Consider the following 23059-nt stretch of genomic DNA (forward strand, 5'->3'; position numbering starts at 1 on the left):
ACCTTGTAAAGTAACTCTTGTCTAGAACTCAAAGTGACAACCTAGTTAAACATATCAAGTAGCTTAAGCATCTCTTGAAAGCCTTGCACGTTTCGAGCCTTGAAAACTCTTCTTGAAACTTGTTTGCTTGCTTGATATTGGCATTGTTCTTAAGATCAGCTCCAATCTGAACTTGGCTTGAATGAACTTAATCTCTCTTGCATATGGGCATTTGCACACTTGATCATGAATCTCATACACATTTGGGTTATCTTATTCATTTATATCAATCTTTGTTAACCCAAATGGCACTCCACACCCTACAACCCTAACCGTTCTTTGAGACCAAACAGTGAATTGCATGAGTGAGGCCTTTTGATAGCTTGTCATGTGCAAAATCTTGACAGTATTGGAGGCGACATAGATTGGTTATCATCTCTTGCTAGCAAAATGAGCTAGCATTTGGGAATGGTGAGAGGGGTTTGTGTGTTCTAAATTTCAATATCTTGGATTTGGGGAGTGAGAAATAAGAGAAAGATTAACGAAAGAATGTCAATAGAAAAAAAACTCTAGGGACAAAAGGAAAGTATGAAGCTCTAGATTATGTACAAAAGAACCTTCCACCTTATAAAATAAAAATAAAAAAAAAAGAGAAAAGAATCAAAGAGAAGGTGGGGAAGGAAATGAGAAAGAGTTAGAACTTGTAAAAAGTGAATTAAAATCCCTAGTTGGTTGAGTCAAAAGAAAAAAAGAGTTGTTCATTGGATGAGTGATGTGAGTGGGTGTTATTTTGGTTTTGAGATGATGATAAAAGGGTAGAACTTGTGATCACTTATAAAAAAAAAGGGTAAAATGATGAGAATGAATCTATGTATGCATGAGTTGCTTCTAGTCTTAGATAAATTTTGCATAGTGATCAAGCTCCTTGTTTTTGAGTGATAACCACCTTGAAATGATAACATTTGAACCCTTCTCTTCATTCATATTAGACCATGGCATACCTAGCAAAATGATTGAGATCATGTGCCCATTTGTGAGAACTCACCTTATGTGTGTGTGTGTGAATCAATGTGAGAGCTGGTTTAAAGAACTTTTTGGTTGATGAGTATTGCAACTTGTGTAGAGGCATAAGAGTATGGATAGGCCTAGAGAAGCTAGAGTATAATAAGAGAGTTGCTCATGCTATTTGCTATGTTTCTTTACGATGTTAAGTTGAGTGCTAGGAAGTGTTACTTTTGGCTATGAGTTCCCGCCTTCAAACCACTCTCCTATATGAGTTCTTGCAAGTTCACTTGAGGACAAGTAAAGAACAAGTTTGGGGGAGTTGATATCTTGCATATTTGCATTGTTTGAAATCTCCAATTTACACATATTGATCATATAGATTAGGAATTTAGCATCTTTAGGATCCATATTTCATTCATATGTCTTAATCAGGTAATGGAGTATCTCATAGAGTGATTGGAGGTGTTTAGAAGCATTGTGGTTCGAAAAGAGATGAAGAATGAAGTTTGGTCGAGTACAGATGATTGCAACGCGGGTTGTACCACGCGGGTTCACTAACCCGCGTTGACATGAAGCAACGGAGAGCTCCGACGCGGCTTGAACAACGCGGGATGATGTACCAGCTCGCGCAAAGTTGGAGAAGCGAGACGACACCGCGACGCGGGGTGTTGCGACGTGGGTTCCCTTACCCGCGTTGTCGAAGAGAAACCGTCCATGGATCACGCGGAGACGACGACGCAGGATTCTGTACCCGCTCCTATGATCCGCAGTCGTAACAACGGTCCGACGCGGGGAGAGTGACGCGGGTTGGATCCGATCGTCTCTACTCGAGTCAAGATTTATCCTTAGTCGAATTTTAATGTTTTTAAAGAGTTTTTTAGACTTTTTAGTGGAAACCATTAGGTTTTTCAAAGACATATAAATACTCTTGTAATCCCAAGGTTGAAGGCATCTTGTTTTCTATCTGAACAAAAAGGAACCTTTAGGTAAAAGACCTAATCTTGATCATTATCTTTTGGGAATTGCTTAGTTAATTTGATCACTAATCATGATTAATACCAAATCATCATTGATTCTTGGGTTTATCATGAAGATTAGTGAGTAGTCATATTTGGATTCATGGGTTAGGGAGACTAAGGGTGATTAGGCTAGATCTAAGGTGTTGTAGCACAGATCCATCTTGTGCTTTAATACAGTTTTAGAGTTGGCCTCTCTAAAGTTGAGCTTTAGGCATTTCACACCCGAAAGATGTTCGATGAAATGTCTGAACCAACTCTACTAAGCTTTTAACATTCTTTACCAAAGAGATTTGATGTTAAAGGTGTTAAGATGGCTAATGGACTTGAAATTAATGATTGCTTAGATAATATTCAACCAAAGAAATTTGATGCTTGAGTTATCTTAGTGAATGAGCATTAATCTAGAGATAGAGTTTGTTTAGGATTGTGTCTAGGTCTAAGGTTGATAGATTGATTGAAAGATACTACCTTTAGATTGAAACTTGATCACCCAAGGTCAATTCTCTTAGCCCATGAATTCTCCCATCTCGTAAGAAAGAAAAGCTTTGTTCTTTATTGCATTTTAGTAGTATTCTAGTTCAAAATCATCTTGCCAATTGATAGCATTTAAATTAAGCATGGTCTTGCATTCCCTTTGCTTTAGAATCACTTAGAACTGGTTTGACATCCTTTATACTATAACATTTGATTAAGAGTCTCGAAAACTCTTAACATCAGTAAATTAACGCGGCTAAAACTTTTTATTTTTCCGCGATACCAAACATAGCATTTTAAATTTATAAACGCTATTAAAAAAGCCAGTGTTGGTATACAATAGTAGACTGTCATAAACGTTATAATCTAATGCTATTAATACATACATTTCCTGTAGTGGCTTGTTTTCTTTGGCTAATAATAATAAGTTTCAAACGTTTGTATATTGTTTTGAAGAAAATTATGTGATGTTTGCATAACTAAATTACATAAATAGTTACAAAATGAAAAGATTAAAAAATAAAAAGGCTAAAGTATAAATAAAAAAATTACTCTATAATAGAGTAAGAAATATAGTTACTCCAAATATAGAGTAAAAATAGATTTACACTATTTTAGAGTGGGATAGAGTGGGGTTGGAGAAGATTTTACTCTATAATAGAGTTTGGTGTAGAAAATAGAGTGGAGTTGGAAAAACCCTTATAACGACCTTCTTAATCGACATGCCAACTCTGTTTTGCTATATATGGCTACATCAAGGCATTCTCTTAGAAAGTTTAAAAGACTCTAAACAATCTAGAGGATTAGTTCGGACTAAGGTAATTTTTCAACAGTTGGCTATATTTTTTTTTGACATTTCATAAAATATAGTTTGGCTATCTAGTTAACTTGATGAGAAAAGTCGAGCAGCATTATTTATCTTTTTTTGGTTTAACCAGAAGATGCAGTTAAACACTAGCAACAGCTCTGCTCTCTCTCTTATCTCTCTCATATCTTTTAGAGAGAGAGCGTTGAAGCTTTGATTGTTGGTTCTTTTCCGACTCAGACTCCCGATGGTCAGGCTTACGACTCTCTGTGAAGCGGTGGATCCTTTATTACTGTCTTCGCTGGCTTATGGTCTCCGGGAAGGAATGACTCCCATAGTATCGTTCTTCGCCGGCTTCTCACCGGGTTAATCCAGATGTTCTCGATCTACTCTTCTGATCCTCTCTAGTCCATTCGACTCTTGGTCTGCAGTTCTGATGTCTCTTTCCTCACTGTGGTTAGGGTCATAGCCATTTTCAAGCTTATCTGAATCATTAAAGATGGAGTTCTCTCAGTCGGAAAAATCGGATCTCAGATCGATTGAAGACCATTGATGTTTTTCTAACGAGTAGATCTGTCAGTTAAATATCTTTGGCTTGAACTTCCTTGAAGACCACTTTGTTTAGTCAGCTTTTCACCGGTTCGGCTCCGTCGATGACGGAGCTCCGTCGCGCTTCTTCGCTAGCACCTGAGGAAGGAAGATTGTCCACATCTTAACGCGTGTTTTTTGAGAGTTGGGCGTTCGGACACGTGGTGGATCGTGTCTCTTTCTTCCCCAACGGGTACTTACCTTGTGGGTTTATTGCCGTAAGCTGCTAGGTTTAATGGACCTTTTGTTCTGGGCCATTTAGTTTTTTTTGTTTGTATCTTGGGTTTTCTGTTGGGTCTTTTTATGTTTTGTTTGCTTTTGTTTAAATCTTTTGTGTTTTACTGTGTTGGACTTTTCTTCTTTGGGCTTTGTTCCATTAACAAATCTTCCAAAGGAAAAAAACAGAAGCAGTTAAATAAGCCCCCGAGATTTAGGAATGTCAAACAGGTTGATCCGTCCCGTACCGCAGCGGGCTCGTCTTCGAACGGGTCATGGCGGGTCAGGTCCGCGCGGGCTGCGGTCCTTAAAATGGCTGACCAAACCCGTACCGCAAAACATGTAGACCTTTGTGGATCGGCCCACGGAACATAGAATTAGAAACGGACATATGGCTCTTGGACGCTGCAAGACATGATTCATAACGCTTTATCAGCTTCATGACGCATCAGTAAGTGAGTCTAGTCGAAGATTGAACTAGATAAGGCAATATACTTGTTAGTTGAAGATTTTAGTTGAATCAAAACAATAGTTTAGTTACTTTTGTTACACTCCAAACATATTAAAAATAAACAATGCTTTAGTTGCTGAATCCAAATATTATAACTTATAAGTTCATAACAAATGCTTTAGTTTTCTGAATCCAAAATTAAATAGAAACCAAACACAAAATCAAATATGCTAATCCCAAAAGTAAATAAAAAGAAAACACCAAATCACACTTCTTTCTTCAACTTTATCACCAACAAGCGACAAAAAGATGAAGATTTCTCTTTTTCACCATCAACTTCATCTTCTGCAAATAAGAATAATAGAAGTTAGTTACATATATATTGAAACCTAAAACTCCAAAATGTATGATAATGTGAACAAATACATATAGACAAAACTACAAAAGAAGCTCCACTGGTGGAAAGTAAGTTTTCAAACTTCTTATGATGGCCCGAAGAAGCTCCACCGATGCAGATCGAAGGCGCTTGGGAAACCGGAAGCATCATCGATCCTGAAACCACCATCATCAGATCTCCATAACGTCGAATCGCCTTCTCTTTCTATCTCAATATTTTAGGTGAAAGCAGAAATAGGGAGTTAGGATTGCGGGTCTTCAAAATCCTGCAGGTTAACCTATAGCCCATCCCTCTTTCGGCTCGTCCCGCTTTGAGACCGTTCCGCGAGGTCTGCAATATTAAGGGCTTACCAAATGGTGACCTAACCCCACTCCGCAACAAATTTTTACGGATCAGGCCTGCATTACCATCCCTACCGAGATTGTGCTATAAAATAATGATTACTTTACCAAAAGTTATTTATGAAAAAAATTTTGGAAACGTTATTGTCATCGAATATAAATTGTTTTTAGGACGGTGGTGAGATAAATGTCTTTTCCTTATTGGACCGGCATCTCATCATGGACCCTACTTGAATAAGGTGGATATTAGTATCAGTTTGACGTATATCATTATGTGTGTATAAGTATAATGTATGATAAACCGGACATGTAAGTTTAAATTCGATCAGTTTTTCATCTTTCATGACATGGAGCTCACTCAATGTTTTTTTTAACTGAAGCTCAGTCAATGTTTTCAGTTTCAATGTTTTAAGTTTAGGTAAAAGTTATTGTGCCTATAATAAATTAACAGAAAAGCAATTGGATTACCAAAAAAAGTTATTGTTTGTTTTTCCTACTCTCTTTAGTAAATGTTTTCTTTGGTCTTTAAACACTACATATATAGTGTGATTACCAAAAAAACACTACATATATAAATAATGATTCCAGAAGCTTTACCCGAGTCAAGGCGAAAAAGTTAGGAGAATATACAAGAAAAATACAAACAATACATGACAAGAGGCCTTTAAAAATAAATACTAAAGATTTTGAATAGTTTTATGATCGGTTAGATTCACGCAGATTAACTGAATTGAATCTAATCTATGAAATGATGAAAATTTGAAATTAAAGCCGTATACGATCAGTTTCCTATAACTCGACCTGATGAGAAGAAATAAAGTGATTATACAACATATGAACCAATTAGTTAGGTGGGTCAATACATTAGATTAAAACTTAAACTCAGAGGACCATGTTTAGCTACTTCAATAAAACAACTTTTAACACGAGTGAAACGATGATTTTGTAGCTTTGATGTCTTTACAAACCATAACCAATTAAATTTAGAATCGAAACTGAAAAAACAGTCCAGATTTTCTATTCTAATTTAACGATTAATAACAAAAATGAAAGAAAAAGAACTAGAGAATCATCTTCTCTTACGCCTCTTATCAACATTGGCTGTATTTAAGGGAACGTCGACACGTGCTGATATTTGTCGGACGCCATATTCAGTCACAACCACAAATTTATTACCATGTCATCTTTTTGTCAACTTGGCTCTCTGAATGGTGCCAAATGGCACTGCAGCAATGGTTGATTTTGACAACTGCGATTGCTACTTGTCTGAAATTCATATCTAATTTATTAGTACATTGTATACCAAAGAAAAACCATACCGTTCACTCTTTAAAACAAACCATTCACTCTAAGGGTGTTGTGATTGTTAAAAGTTTGGAGTAACCAAGAGAAATAAAAACAGGTGAAAACGAGTGAAAAAAAATGAAAGAGAAAAGATAAAGTTGGAGTAAAAGTTTTACTCCATAGAAGAGAGAAGGAAAATTTTGCGCCAGAAACTCACGAACAAACAAAATAATTTACTCTGCATCAAATAATATTGTTTATCCTGATTGGTTTTGTTCAATCATAACTCAGCTGAAAATAAGTTTTACTCTGATTTTTCACTGTAAAAAGGCTATCCAATCGTACTCTAAAACTTTTTGTGATTTTTTATTTTTGAGAAACTTTCACTCTAAACTTTTCTATGAAATACTACGAAAAGATTCGTTATAAATCTTTCACAGATGGCTGACCCAAAAAAGGAATCCATTGCTTTGTGAAACAAACACCAAATTATATTCAACCATTTGTGAAAGATTTAATGACGAATCTTTAATTTATCTTTGTTTTTTGTGATAAACATTAATTCAATGGCCAAATTATATTCTAATTTCTTTGATTTTTATCACGAAGAAAGATAAATTTAGTTTTAGTAAACAGCGGTGTTTTTAAAACCGGACCGGAAGCTGAACTGGAAATATTTTGGGTCACGGTTCAATATGGTTCGACCGGGTTAAACTTGGTTCAATAATATGGTTTAATATTTTTTTTAGTATGTAAATATAAAAGTAATATTAGTAAACATGATGCATAGTTAAAATATAAATCAATTTTAAACATAAAATATTATATATATAAATTAGTTTCTTGTTTATATAGATGGTTTATAGATTTTTGATAGTTTAGTGGTTTTTATTGGTTTAATAACTTTGAAATATAATTTGATTATGTGGCCGGTTCATGGTCGAACCAATTACTAGACCAATCTGGCTATATAACCGGTTCACGGTCGAATCCGGTCCAACCATCGGGTCGGTCCAGTTTTAAAAACACTGGTAGATAGATTTGACCCAAGAAAAGAATCCTTTATAGAAATGGTGGCCAAACAAAGGAGTTTAAAAATAAGGAAATATGTTTTACTACTACTCAGTCCCAAAATGAAAGGAATATATTTTATACGGATATGCAATAATTTTTATTTTTTCCTTTTTAGAATAAAAGCTGAGAAGACCATGTTACAAAGAAATAAAAAGAGGGGGAAAAAGAAATCAAAAGGATTTTAATAAAAATGAGTTAGTTTAATCATCGATTGATATTACAAAAAGTCAATAAATCTAACAATTGAGTTTGCTTGTTAAATATATGCATGAAAGTCAATAAAACTAAAATCCTTTATCTCGTGATCATCTTTCTTTTTCGGAATAAACTCGTGACCATCTTTTTGTTTTCCGTGTAGTTGAAGTAAACGCGTAAACTATAAAACTAGTATACCCTATGTGAATGTGAATATAGGCACATCTTTCTTTTTAAAGAATTATAATGTTTGCAGAGACTAATTTGGTACTGCATCTAAACTGAAGACTCGAAGAATTATTTGCTTATAACTTACGGCGTACAATCAGAAATTAACCATGGTTAATTTAGATTTAAATTTGGAAATATAATCAAGATAATTCTTAGAAAAAATATAATCAAGATAAGATTTGAGTTTAGTATATGATAATCTAATAAAAACGTCACATTATAACGTGGTTCACGTAATTGATCTCTAGAGGATTTGCGTGCGAGTGACGACAAATGGGTTCTCAAAATCTCAGAAGACAATTAATCTTATGATTTGTGATGTATTGTGTAACACCCATCGAACATACTGATATGTGAACGTGAAATCTCGCTACGCGATCAAATAAAATTATTGCTTATACGATCTGTTTTACCCATCAATATTTTCTTGACAAAAGAAGTATATCGTAAAGCCGTGCGGTCACATTTTAATGATGATTGTTGTGCTTTTTTTTTTGTAAAGGCATTCAGTGATCGTTGTGCTTTTGCATATATAAACATTGTAAAATGATCATTAAGCTGCTAGAAATCTATATATAGTATAGTAAAATACACTATTTTCTATATAGTAGCTATATAAATAGCGTGGATGGAATAACCGTTAGTAAACATTATTAAAATTATTCTAACTCGAGAAAATTAATACCATGACTCTTTTGAACCAGAGTAAGTATTTTCAGTTGGGAAATTAATATTACTAGTAGTTAGATGACTAGTTCACATCGAAATAAAATACGTCTTAAACTGAAAGAGACATGCGCCAATTCGTGTCGAGCCACAAATTTTGGACCTATATTTTATTTAGCCTGTAGTTAGTTCCACAATGTTTATCACACACAAAAAAAATCTCAGGCCCTACACTACGTAGCAATAGTATATTTACACACAGTAACTCGAACATATATATAAAGAGGCAATGTCACTCGCCAATACAGAGATTCCAGGAAAACAATAAACAAAAGAAACAAAAGAATCCAAAATTTTCTCTCCTTATAGAAAGCAAGAAACTTCCAGGATCTGGTGAAAACCATGGAAGAAGGCGACTTTTTCAGTTGCTTCAGCGAAATTAATAGTGGCATGACTATGAATAAGAAGAAGATGAGGAAGGGCACTAATCATAAGAGGTTTAGTGAGGAACAGATCAAGTCACTTGAGGTTATATTCGAGTCCGAGACTAGGCTCGAGCCGAGGAAGAAGATGCAGTTAGCTCGAGAGCTAGGGCTGCAACCAAGACAAGTGGCTATATGGTTTCAGAACAAGAGGGCTCGTTGGAAGTCTAAACAGCTTGAGAAAGAGTATGATATTCTTAGAGCCAATTACAATAACTTGGCTTCACAATTTGAAATCATTAAGAAAGAAAAGCAAGCACTAGTCTCTGAGGTACATACTTCTTCTCATCATCATGTACATCTTTTTTTTTTTTTTTTTGGTCAAACATCTATATATCAAAAAGAGATGGAAACAAAAATTGATCAAATTTATCTAATTAAAATTATGTACTTATATACATACATGTGTGTATTTTATCGACTTAGACAGAATAATATAAATATATTCTAATAGAAAATAAAGTATAAACAAGCCAATAAATCTTGGCACATCCATACATATTCATTGTTTTGGGAAAATAAACTCGATAACATCATTGTTAACCTTTGTAAAAAAAACTATATGGTCGAAAAAATCAAATATATCAGAGTGACAAAAGACATCAAATAAACACAAAATATTATAGAAGCAAAGAAAGAATATTACCATATTTGGAGTTTAATGAATTTCTATTAATCTGCAGTTGCAGAGACTAAATGAAGAGATGCGAAAGACAAAAGAAGAAAGGAATGATGAGTGTTGTGGTGAACAAAGAGTTGCTCTAAGCAGCAGCACATGGTCAGATAATGGAAAGTATGAGCCAGAAGTCAGGGTAAATCAAGGGATTGTTTTGTGTAATGACGACATTAAGACAGAGTATTTTGGATTTGAGGAAGAGTCCAATCATGAGCTCATTAACATTGTGGAGCAAGCTGATGATAGTGGCTTGACTTCATCCGATAACTGGGGAAATTTCAATTCTGAATCTTTCTTAGACCAATCTAGTAGCAATTACCCTTGGTGGGATTTTTGGTCATAAATAAAATAGTGAAGAGAAAGAGTGTGTATAGTTTTCTAGATAAATAATAAATTTTCTTTTTGCATTGTGATATATTATACGGTATGTTATACTTGATTTTACAAAGTCGGAATAAAAATCAATGTAGATATATGGTTTTTTATTTATTTTAAGAATTTAGCATTTAAAAAAAAAAGAATCTAGCATTCTACCATATTTGAACTCGAAACTATAACACAAAAGATAGATGAAAGATAAGCTTAATACATACTGTATATACAATCTTTACGAGCAAGACGGTGGATATACTGCTCTCTACAAGAAGCAACCAAAACTTGGAATCCTTGTATTTCCTTTCTCTCAAGATGCTTGCGGATAGCAACTACTTTCTTGATAAGGTGATACAAATCCTCAGGAATCTAAGGAGCGAGACCTTCAGGGAAATTATAAAGAAATGTTAGTTGTCTACCTTGAATGGTTTAGTCTAGAAAAAAAAACTAACTAAAGGAAACTCTAGAAGGATTTGAAAAGTATCATGAGCTTCCAAAATTTTCAGAATCTTGTTTCAGCCCGTGAGAGCCACGACACCAATCTGAGATAGGGTCAAACCCTTCTTTGCTGAATGGAAAACGGACTCATCAATATTGTTCATCAAAGCAAACTGTGAAGACCAATTAGGAAGACAACACCTTATCAAGAGAGAGAAAACTATATCTGCACGTTGATGACTTGAAAAAGCGAGCTTCTCTAACATTACAATTTTTTTACTAAGCACATCCTAAATGCATATGATCCTATCTTACAAAGTTCCTTATCTTACACCAGAATTGAACTTGTGCTTTACCCTTGCGAGAGGTAGCATTACATTCCGAACAAATCAAAATATGAAGTATCAAAAAACAAATACAGACATTATCTACGTATCTCAAATCTTGAACCAACTAGGGGATGCTGGCTTATAAGGCAAAGCAGACAACTAGGGGATGCTGGCTTCTATCCCACGGTTGTTTGTTCCATGGTTCGTTTTGGTTCCAAAAACCATTACGGGCATTTGTTCCATAGGCCCATTATAAAAGAAAAGCCTGCAATGAATGAATGCATTTGAAACCAATGTATAAACGGTTTATAATAACACTCGTTGAGCGACGCCGTGCATTGGAGCAAAGAAATTTCTAGAAATGTCAAATTAGAGACAAGGATGTGGCAACAAAAGGACTTCAATCAGCTAGGGAATGGTTAAAAGCACAACCAATAGTGAAGAAAAAGAACCACCAACTACCTGAAAGAGATCGACGAAATCATCAACTCTCAAGGTCCCCGACTTTGAACTGCCTACAATGTTATACGGATGCGGCGTGGAAAAGGGATACAAAACAGGCGGGTCTACCCTGGATTTTCTCAGATTCTGCAACATCCACAGAGAAACAAGGCTCTCTACTACACATGCATGTGATTCACCATTAATGGCGAAACCCGTTCTCTCGGCTCTCGAGTCGGCATTACTCCTAGATGTCTCAGGCATCAAGATTCACTCCGATAACCAAATTCTCATTAGAGTTATCACTACCAAACGATAAAGTTTCTCTACATCTTAAGAATGGGCGTCGACAAAAAAATCTATGGTGTGGTTCACGACATCAAAAACCTTTTTGTTATGTTCGTTGACTGTTCATTTACTTCTATCTCCTAGCTAGGGTTGAGAATCAAAAGGCTGATTTCCTTGTAAAAGCCACACTCAGAACCTATGTTAATTTAATGGGCCCGTTGGTGAACTAAAACTATTTTCCCTTCTAATGCATAAATTGTCCCAAAAAAAGACAATCAAAACGAGAATGATCACTTCTGTAGTTCTATGATACAACCAAGAACAAAAATGGTATCACTTCAGTTTTCCCTTTTATCTTCGAATCAATTCCAAATCTTGGACCACTGTCATATCCCATATATATTAAGGAAGAAGTGTTGTAATAAATGCATTCACACTATAGTAGACACGTGGTATCCTCACAATGATTTGATAATAAATATGCTAACGCGTACATACTATGTTCATAAATGTGTTCACACTATATACTTTGTATTTTTTAATATAAAACTCACATGCATGGTTCCAATAAAACTTTGAATTTTTCGGTTCGAATCAAAACAAATAACGAATCAAAAGCTAAACTATATATATTATTTTTACTGTTTACGGATAAAGTTGGGCAAAATATTAATATATTTTGATTTGATTCGTTATCCGTTTTGATTTGAACCAAAAAATATTGATATCCGTACCTCTACGAAACAAATCAATTACTAAAATACATACAAAAAAAGCAAATCACAAATACCAATACTTTTAAGAACAAATATCAAATTTGATATGTTATATGCGTATATTATATGTACAAAATTATATATATATATATACATGTTATATATATTATAGTTTATATATATATATTATAGTTTATATAAGTTTTACAATATTTTTATGAATTAAATTTATTATATTAGGTATTAAAATTTAAAAAGTTAAATAATATTTTATTTTTTAATAAAATGTTATTATTAATTTTTTTAATTATTTTTAATATTTTATTTTATTTACAGATCAAATTGGATATTCTTTAAAATTCTAAATCATTTTGGATATTAGAGTCACTGACTATCCAGGTGGCTAAAGATTGAATCGACATGAATGCCTCAAAATACCCGGATATTCGATATGTGTCTACCTCTATTTACGGATACAATTGATTTTTCTTTATATGAAAAAATTCACTAATGTCAACGCCTTTTTAATTTTTAATTAATTTTAATTTTATCTTTCATGTATTATTTAGAACAAAAATGTCATTTAATATTAATTAACAATATCTTTATATATTTGTCAACTATTTCTATATACTTTTACATACACATACATGTGCACATTGATGTGAGTACCTTGTAACTAAGTATTTACCACAACTGAAATATCCATTTTTTTTTGGAAGTTGAAATATTTTTTCCTTAATGCTTCTTTCACTACTGACCAAATTGTAGTGAAATGATTTGTCTTAATAATTTTCTTTTCTTTTTCTTGAACTATTATCCGTTTACAAACTATGATATGAAATCACTGGTTCGACATGACGACTATCTAAAATTCATAACATGAAAATAAACAAATAATAGTAATTTTTGGTTTTTACAGAAAAAAAAAACTAAAAAATCAAACATTTTAACCGAATAAACCAAAATAAATATTAATTTAAAATAATAGTTATATTTTAGGAGATTAAAAACCAAAAAATAACTTAAAACTGAACCGCTATCCAGATTAAACAGATTTAATGTGTTTTTATTAAAAATCACGAAACTAATAATCACATTCCGCGCAAGGTGCGGGTTATTACCCTACCTATATTTGGTTAAATAAGCGAATAAAATATAAAAACTATTGTTAGCATTTAAATTTACACATTTTGATGTGATTCAGCCTTTACTCTTTATAGAAATGAAACTTATTGGATGAGAATATATCGGCTGCCAAAAAAAAAAATAGAATATATAAGAATTATGATCACCGGTACGTTTGAGATTCACCTAACTTCTTTGGTGAGATTTTTCGGTTTTAGAGTTAATCGTGTTTTTTTAACATCAAATCAAGTCAACTAGAACTTCGTATTCTCTATGGTGCTTACAGTTCTGGAGCTTCTCACCGAAAATTCTTGCAAGTCAACATTCCAATCTTTTCTTATCGGTGCACCAACATCGTTTTTGACTATCATTTGTTCTTTCTTTCGGACAATCGTTTTATAGATTTTTTTGATCAACCAAAATTTCTTTTTTTTCATAAATAAAAGTTGGGGGAAAAGCCTAGACCCAGGCCCAGGAGGAATTCATATTACATAAGGAAGCTTTTGCCAAGCCCATTAGACTCTCTCGGAGTGAACGAGTGAACGTGAAAAAACAGAAAAAGAAGGAAGACGAGATAGAGCTTCAATATCTAAGAGAACTCCATGAAGAATCTTTGGTTTACTAATCGAAGCGATGGCTCTGACGAGCCCCAGTGAATCTGAACGAAGCCAGATCTTTGTGACGCCAAGATGAATGGTGTGTGATAGTGATGCTTGAACCGCTAGAGCTTCTGCTACTATAGCTGATTGAACATGGGTCTGAAATTGTGATCCCTGAAGCGTTGAAGTTCCTTGATCTGAGAAGATCTATCCCAGGCATGTTTCCTTGGAGCTCAGATTCCAAGCGGCATCCCTGTTACATCGAATCGTCCCCTGAGGCATAGATAGTAGTAGAGATATATATTATTATTTTTTTTTGAAAAAGCTTTCATTTAAAATTAAACAGCAAGAAAAAAAATATTACAACCCATAGGTTAAGTTTCTAATAACCCAGATCAGTTAATAACCCAAACCCACTTTATGAAACCCAAGCGATTCTTTGCCCATACAGAAGAAGTTGTGGCCCAGTTAACAGAACGTTTTTGGAGAGAACGAGTAGTTGCCTTGGGAGTATCCACCATCGATGGCTTGGAGCCAAACTTGCATGAGTGAAGAAGATGAGGCTGGATTGGAATCTCTGACACTCAAAATCTTCTCTTTCATCTGCCTATCTATCAAAGGAAACATACTGGCAACAGTACGAGTAGTATTCCGGTGTAGTCGACAGTTTCTCTCCATCCACGTCCAGTATATAGTTGCTTGCCAATACAAAAGTAAGATTCTTTTCCAAAATTTGTTTCCAGTTAGGTTTTGCAACTGATTAAGACTCCCTTCCCAATCACGAGCAGGAGTTAATCCAAGGCGACCTGCGAAGATAGACCAAAGTTCCCAAGAGAAAGCACATTCGAAATAAAGATGATCTCTACTCTCCATATGATTAGCGCACAGGAGACAATCTGTAGCAGTTGCAAGACCCCAATGATGAAGCCAAAAACCCATGCTTTGGTATCCCTCCTACAATCCAGATTGCCTTTGTCCAAGGTAGAGTCGGCTGTTGCTCTCTTAGATTTCTGTAGACCATGCCTATTGAATACTTGCTTCTAACTTTATCTTCAATTTCCCACTCGTAAAGATCAGGGTCAGATGGTTGTGAGGAAAGCGATTATGTTCACCTGATCTTCAGAGCGTGGAGCAGGAAGAAGCCATCTACCATCGCGGTACAAGTCAGCTATCGTTGCATTCCTTCGTATACCCAGTCTCGTGTCTCTCCCTCTAGTAATTAACTCCATGATTGATCCTCCTGGATACCAGTTGTCCGTCCAGAACCTGCAGCTCTCACCATTCTGAATCCTCATCTTAATCCAGGTATAAATCTCTCCTCTTATCTTAAACATCTTGTTTGCTAACCATGAGTGACGATGGTTAGGTTTTGTAGTCCAGAAGTTACTTAGATCATTGTCTAGGATCTCTGACTTGAACCACGTGACCCACACAGAACCTGATTGAAAGAACAATAACCAGATTAGTTAAGTGTACAAGCTCGGTTCCATGTGTATAAGTCCGCCTTGAGATTTTTCCTTTGTTACAATCTTCCAAGAGACTCGTGTAGTGTGATGCGCTTCCATGTCACCTTTCCAAAGAAATAAACCTTAGAGAGAATTAATTCTTTTGATACAAGCTTTTGGAAGAACGAAGGATGAACACATATGACGGTTTTGATCAGTAGTAGAGGTATATATGGTACCTTTATGTTGTTGTTTGATGTATCCAAGGTCAATTGAGCTACAGACCATTCCATAGTTCCTCCCAGAGCTTTTGTGACGACCTCTGATTGTCAAATTGCTTTATAGACTAAATTTGAGTTTCTCCATGAATTTTTTTCACACTGCCGAGCATGACTCGCTTTTTAAAGGCTTTATTTTTGATTTATTTTAATATTTTTAATTATACTTTACTGTTAAGTATGCCTGTGTGGGTGCATGCTTTTGTACAGATAGAAATATCACAAATATCGTTGACAAAAAAAAAAGATATAACACAATCTAAGAAAGAAGAAAGACAAATATCGGTGGTGGGGAATGATAAATTGACCTATTCTAAAATGAGAGCATATATTTTTGGGGAAATACGGATCTAGATTTTTCTTCTTCTTTTTTTTTGTAACTGGGATCTAGATTAATTGGTTGTTTCTCTGCATTGATAAACTCCAAAGTTCAAGATTCTTGAGTGCTATTTTATTTTCTTGCTTTTTCTAGTGATAAAGGTGATGAAAGTTTCTGATTCAACCCCAAGACTCGACATGTTGTTTATTTTAACTGATTTTCAAACTCCGAATATATATATGACTCGGTAATATGATAAACCTCAAAGTATATAATTTTAATTTAACATATGGACACCGAATATGTCATCACGTGTAGTCTTGTCTAAGCTAGTGAAATTTGAAGTGTGTGACATATATAGATTCCAATTGTCTGAAAAAAAAATGTGTCTTAATCAGTGAGGAAACAAATGTGTCTTAATCAGTGGAAACCTTTTTAAAAAAATAATTTGTTTATATCATTCATGTATAATAAATATTGATGATGCAGCACCAAAAATTAATTTTATAACCATAACAACTTTTTGGCTATAATAAATATTGATGATGCAACATCAAATTTTAATTTCTTTATAATATGTATAAAGACAAAAACTGTCATTCATTCCACTGTTTCATTTCATTCTTATTTCCATTGTTAATCTCATTCTTCTGAAACTATTTTTCTTTTCCAAAATTTATATTAATAATGCGATCATTTTTTATTCCATGATTATTTAAAAGTTTTACGAAATTCTTGGAAGTGATATTTTGCATATCGAATAATCATCTCATCCAACAATGTTTCTGATCACGTTTTTTTTCATATCTTTTGGGTTTACAATTTTACTATTTTTCGATATATGTGGATTAAAAAGCAGAAGACGCGTAAAACTATTGGAGAAGACGAACAATACACATTGTGTTGTACAATTCCATTTGATAACATAGAATAGTACAATACAACATGTATTGTTACATCATCTTCACCCCTCTTCTTCCTCCTCCAAGCAAAGAATCAAGGTATGTTCTATTTGATTGTATAGCATAAGAATCCATCGACTATGTTTCGCCGCCATGGATTATTAGGAAATTAATCCAAAACAACGTTTCTTTTGAAGATCCGGTTGGAACAGTCTTCGACGAGTCGCGAAAATGGTCCGTTCAGACAGTTGTTAGTTATTCGAAATTAATGTTATAAGGTTCTATTTGGATTCTGAATAAGCAAAGTTCGCATATTTGCATCTGTGTTTGCCGCGGTTTTGGCCAGCGAAGTTTCTGGTTGGAAGAACAACTCTGTGTTATACCTGATAAGACTAGACTATAAGATATACATATATAGTATAGAACCAAATATATTTACTAGTTTTTCTTTTGAAATATAGCAATGGTATATTCGTTTGTGCATATTTGCATGCTACTGAAGTATTGTCTCTATGCTTAGCATGTAATTGATAGCACAATTCTTTGTAAGTTATAACCGCACAGTGGCATAGTCACGCAATAGATGAAATCCAACCTTGTATCAATTTAACTCCTCCGTATGACTATACTATAAAGTATGTAGTATAGTATGTCTCTTTCATTTACATGTGTTACTTGTGAGCTTTTTCAGGTTTTGTGTGTGTTGTGATGGTTGTTCTCCTAGAAGTCAATGCAATAGTGCAATTTAATCGATGAGACACCCTCACAGAAGCCTCCCTTGGCGTCGCAACATAGACATGTGCGGTTGCAGCTTTTTCCAGCGTTAATTCGGACCTACTCATGCAATGAACTATTTTATACCATTTGCTTTCATCTTACATTAGTCTTATGTATTAACCAATGATGTTTCTTTTACTTTTTCTGACATGATGCTTCTCTCTATCCTGTAAACTTTGTTTCGTGACTGCACCTTTGAGACAAAAGTAAACTTGATTCCTAATATGGTTGTTATATACGTTAACATTTCTAAGCTTTCATATTAACTTTGACACATTCTCCAAATTGGTAAAGCATTGTCAGCATACAAAAAAATAAAAAAAAATTATGTGTTTGTGTGGAGTATTCTATACTATGTCGTAACCATATATAGTATAGTTTATTAATGGATGAAACACAATCTCGTAACTGATTCAATCATTTGTGTGACTATATTATATGGTATGTAGTATAGTATGACATCTTTCGCTTTGGAATGTCAACATCACGCGCACGCGTCTGGAAAGAGATTTCAGTCAAATTTGTGTGCAAATTGTCTCATTCGTCCCACATTATTGTAGCATGGACATATTCTTTATTTTTTTGCATATTATGTATATTCAGCATATTCACCCTGAACTATAAACACTTTTATTTTATAAAAAAAATTTAAGAATCAAATATCCATATCTACTACACAAAGAACATGTAGGAACTGTTTTAGGTTTGATTTATATTCATATCATTTAAAATTATCAATCAGGTTATATTAATTTTAAAATATTTAACCAAAAAATATCTTTAGAAAAATTATTTATTAAAACATTTCTCTCATCTCTGCTTTAGAAAAAAATAGGACTGTAGAAATATTTTATACTTTCTATTTCATTTTCGTTTATTTTTGTACAATTATACAACTATATAAAAATTTGTCCAAAAAAATACAATTATATAAAAAATCCTACAATCTAAATTGCAACTTCATACAATCTAACTAATCACGCACATTATTTTTTGCACAATAATTGCTAGATTAAATTTGTGATTTCCCATTATTACCGTATATACACTGCACATTAAAAAAACCATGAACCTCTCATAATAATAATATAATTTACAGTGTGATTCGATTTTTAAAATGTTAAAAAATTAGAATATTTTTTTATTAATGGAATGTGTCTTTATCGAAGTCCAACTTATATGATCTAAAGAGATAATAGCCACGAAAATAGTCCCGTCCTAAAGTTTTAATGGAAAATTGTTTTTTTAGGCCAAAAAATAATAACTATGTCATATTAGCCTAATCTCATATAATTTATGTTCTATTAGTCTAAATATTTTCAAAATGGCAATATTCCCCTTAATTTCAATTAAAAATTTGAAATTACAATTAATAAAGCAGTTGTTAAATATTAAAATATATTTTTTGACTAAAATAATTTAAAATAATATTAAAAATCCTCCCCCCAAAAAAACTTAAAGTTTGAAGTTTTCTTTTCCTCAAAGGGATCGACAATCCCGTAAGCAACCGTTCGATTTTGATAAATATATCCAGAACAACAAAAATATGTGGAGCATATACTAATCGACCAAGCACAGGTCAGTCGATCGCAGAAGCTCGATCCCACTTCGATCGGTCGCGTCTTCGGGATCGTCGATCCCATGCCCAGGTAAATCTTACAAATCGATTTTCTGGTTTTCGTTGGTTAAATCCGGTTTGATTCCTACTTGATTTGAAACCAAATAAACACGAGTTGAACTCTTAAAACTCGATTTTTAATCAATCAAACTTATTTTTCTCTTCTCTTTGAAGAACAAAGGGGAGAAGAAGATGGCGTGAGAAGAAGTTTCCAAATCGATGTTCTAATTTTTTTAATTTAAAAATTGATTTTATAAATCACGATTTTTTTTAAATCGATTTAATAAATATTAGGAAACTGAATATTTCCAAATGATTATTCTTATCTGTAGAATCTGTATTCTAAGAATCTGTATTCTACTATATGTAGAACACAATAAACATGTTTGAAATTGATTTCTACTAGTTTTAGATTTATAGTAATGTGTAGATTCTGATTTCTACAGGTTTTAGATTTATAGTAATGTGTTGATTCCGGATTCTACAGATTTTAGAACGATAGGTTAAACGCAGAATATGTTTTCCAAATATTTTTAGATTACTATTATTTACGTAGATCACGTATTCTAAACATATTAGATTCAATTAAAAAAATGGATTACATTTTTTACTTTGTTGAATGCCAATTCTACTTTTTGTAGAACAAAATATGAAATTATGATTTAAACATTTTTAGAACTGGAAAAAATACCAGAGAAGTTGATATAGGTATTTCATCAGCAGTTACTATGTTTTGAATTTTTTTTTTTTGTAAAACTATTTATTTGACTTATTTTAGAAAATAGTAAAGAGTATTAGAAAAAAAATGGTACAAAAAAAATTAGTCTAATACGACGTAGTTATCATTTTTTGGCCTAAAAAACAATTTTCCCTAAAATCTATGTTTTCTTTAGTTTATATGACTATAAACAGGAGTAATAATTTAGTTCGTGATAAGACTTGAATTCATAACCCAAAGATTTATGCCTTGCTTCAAGTTTTCTTTTTATCACTAAACTACCAAATTTATATCGGTTTATTGGTCGATAGTTGAACTTTTAGTGCCGTTGGAAAGTTTGCAATTTACAATTAATTTATGCATTAAAAATGTAAAACATATATCTTTTTGAAACAATTTTTTTTAAAAAAAATATAGATCTTTTTAAAATGGAGAAAGTATTATTTTGTACTTCAATTTTAATATAATATATATATATGTTGCACTAAAAAAATATTGATATATATATATATGAAGCTAGAGTTGCTCGAAAGGACTAATTAGCATTGTAGCAATACGTTTTAACATTTTAGGTAAGATATATTTTAAAAAAAAATCAAAGAAAAATGCTCTAGATTTATTCTCTTTAACAAAAGTTATAGCTACACATTTATTATTCATTTTATCAAATCAAACTTTACATCAGAATAGTGGTGACAAAAAGATTTAATGTGATCCATAAACATCTGAACAAGTGTGAACTTCTATTTTTTATTTTTTATTTTTTTGTTTAAAATGTAGACTTCTATATATTATGGTAATATATGTAATTATTTTGCAATATTGCATAACCTTTTGAGTTTTGACCAATCACCACACACAGAAAAAAAGCGACTGGAACGATTCAAACATCTTTGAATAAGATTTGCATAGAGCATCGAATCCATTTATTATTCAAACTAAGCAAAAGTGAGTTAGGCCATCAGATATAAATACATATGTATATGATAGTCTTTTGGAGCAAACATATATTATACGATCATTGAGGTAATAATTAACGTATAAACTTAAAATTTGCTGAAAAATAAAATACGTTCATATATATCGATCCTCCGAATTTGCATTTTTTTCTTTCATTCGTCTTTAGAGTTTATCAGAAGTTAACTTGAAAATCATGAATGTTATGACTTCTGGAAGACATTTTAAGCCAATTTTGCATTTGTACGGTGCGCATGCATTATAGTTAATTCGTATGATCTCAATTCTTAAGGGAATACATTATACATGCACACTTATTAAATCAATAGTATGCTAGAAAATATAACCTATGATATGTATAAACATGGTGAGTGGTGTGGCCAATAACACTACGAAGATTGGTGGTTGCTAGCTAACTAATGTTTTCCATATATAATAGCCGGTGAATTTAGTTCTGGTTTCTTTGTGTCTAAACTTGGTCACATATTTGAAATTTGAACAGATCTCATTTCATATCTTACATGTACTCTCTGGAAATTCTGTAACACAAATATTATGAACATCTATATATAACTTATATCATCCCCGTTCTCACTAGTTGGATGTATGAATTGTAGACACTAAAAAGAATAAAAACTAACTGTAACGAATAGAAAAACTTGAAAACTTGTGATAAACGGAATGATTGATGGACAACAATTGTACACGGCTTAACTACTAAAAGATTGTCTAGTGGTTATATATTTTCCATTTAAAATGATAACATTTAGGATACTATTTATGATATGGTTGTGTTCACGAGCTTTTTTGATCGGCAAGTTTAAAAACAAATCAGGAGATTATTCGATATATCTAAGCTCAATATTCCCACATAAAATGATCTAATCAATTGGCATTAATCTATGTAAAAGATTAGCCAACTTTCTAAAGTACAAGGATGCTGTGTACCTAGCTACGACGGTCCACTAAGGTACCATATATATATAACAAAAAAAAAGCTAATTACCCTTTGAAAGGCATTTATGGTTTAAATATGTTAATCACTATCTAATCATATGACTGTAATCATATCACAAAGAGATTAAGGAATCCATGCAATTTGCTCGCTGATTTTTCACCTTTTGTAAAAGTGGATCGTGTATACAAATTGGTTAAATATACAGCTTACCCACCACCAAGCCCAGTTGAATCATAATTTTCCTTCTTCCGTTTCTTTTATGTCATCTCGTGTGTCAGTTTTAATATGAATTATCATATTTCTACATAAAATAGTGGAAGTTTTGTAGTCATCTCTCAGAAACACAGAAAATTATAAAAACAACTTATCTTATTAGCTTTAGAAACTACTCAAAACTAAATCTCTCAATATGTTTCACTTAGATCATATGGAACACCTCTCCATTAGACCTATATTTATATGAAAGACAATTCTCTTTAACATATGGGATATGGAAAACACAAACATAACCTAAATAGAAACTTCATTTTCCTATTTCTAGGTTTCCTTATTGTGTTTATCTTAACATATTAAACATCTAATAATATGTTAAGTTTCCACAAGCTTGGAATTATCCAACATTCACCCCCTTAATTCCAACTTGAATTAGGGAGATCAATTTCTTGAACTCCGATTAAGCTCCTCATTTGCTTGAACATAATCCTTGCTAATGGCTTGGTAAGGATGTCAGCCTTCTGCTCAACACCCGGCACATGCTCCACTTCGATATGCCCGTTCTCCACACACTCACGAATGAAGTGATACTTCTTGAGTACATGCTTACTCCTTCCATGGAAAACTGGATTCTTGGTTAGAGCAATGGCTGATTTGTTGTCGATCCTAAGCTTGACTCT

At 33.0% G+C, this 23059-nt stretch overlaps 1 protein-coding gene and 1 long non-coding RNA gene across 2 annotated transcripts; both read left to right on the forward strand.

Moving 5' to 3' along the window:
* The first annotated feature begins 9022 nt into the window (after positions 1-9022).
* LOC106337260 (homeobox-leucine zipper protein ATHB-12-like) lies at positions 9023-10300 on the forward strand. The gene is made up of 2 exons (XM_013776342.1): positions 9023-9478; positions 9891-10300. The coding sequence occupies exons 1-2, from the start codon at positions 9128-9130 to the stop codon at positions 10224-10226; spliced, it is 687 nt and encodes a 228-aa protein (XP_013631796.1). The 5' UTR covers positions 9023-9127; the 3' UTR covers positions 10227-10300.
* A 4212-nt stretch (positions 10301-14512) lies between these two features.
* On the forward strand, positions 14513-18097 carry LOC106340827. Its single transcript, XR_001269518.1, has 4 exons — positions 14513-14907; positions 14983-15175; positions 15267-15499; positions 17830-18097. It is a non-coding gene; the product is annotated as an uncharacterized LOC106340827 (long non-coding RNA).
* Positions 18098-23059: the final 4962 nt, after the last annotated feature.

This window comes from Brassica oleracea, chromosome C4 (assembly GCF_000695525.1).
Source record: "Brassica oleracea var. oleracea cultivar TO1000 chromosome C4, BOL, whole genome shotgun sequence".
In the NCBI taxonomy this organism is placed as follows: domain Eukaryota; kingdom Viridiplantae; phylum Streptophyta; class Magnoliopsida; order Brassicales; family Brassicaceae; genus Brassica; species Brassica oleracea.

Excerpts from the sequence above, each read along its gene's own strand:
- LOC106337260 (XM_013776342.1), top strand. The coding sequence starts at position 9,128 with ATGGAAGAAGGCGACTTTTTCAGTTGCTTCAGCGAAATTAATAGTGGC. Across the intron at positions 9,479-9,890 it reads AGCAAGCACTAGTCTCTGAG|TTGCAGAGACTAAATGAAGA; the intron begins GTACATACTTCT and ends ATTAATCTGCAG.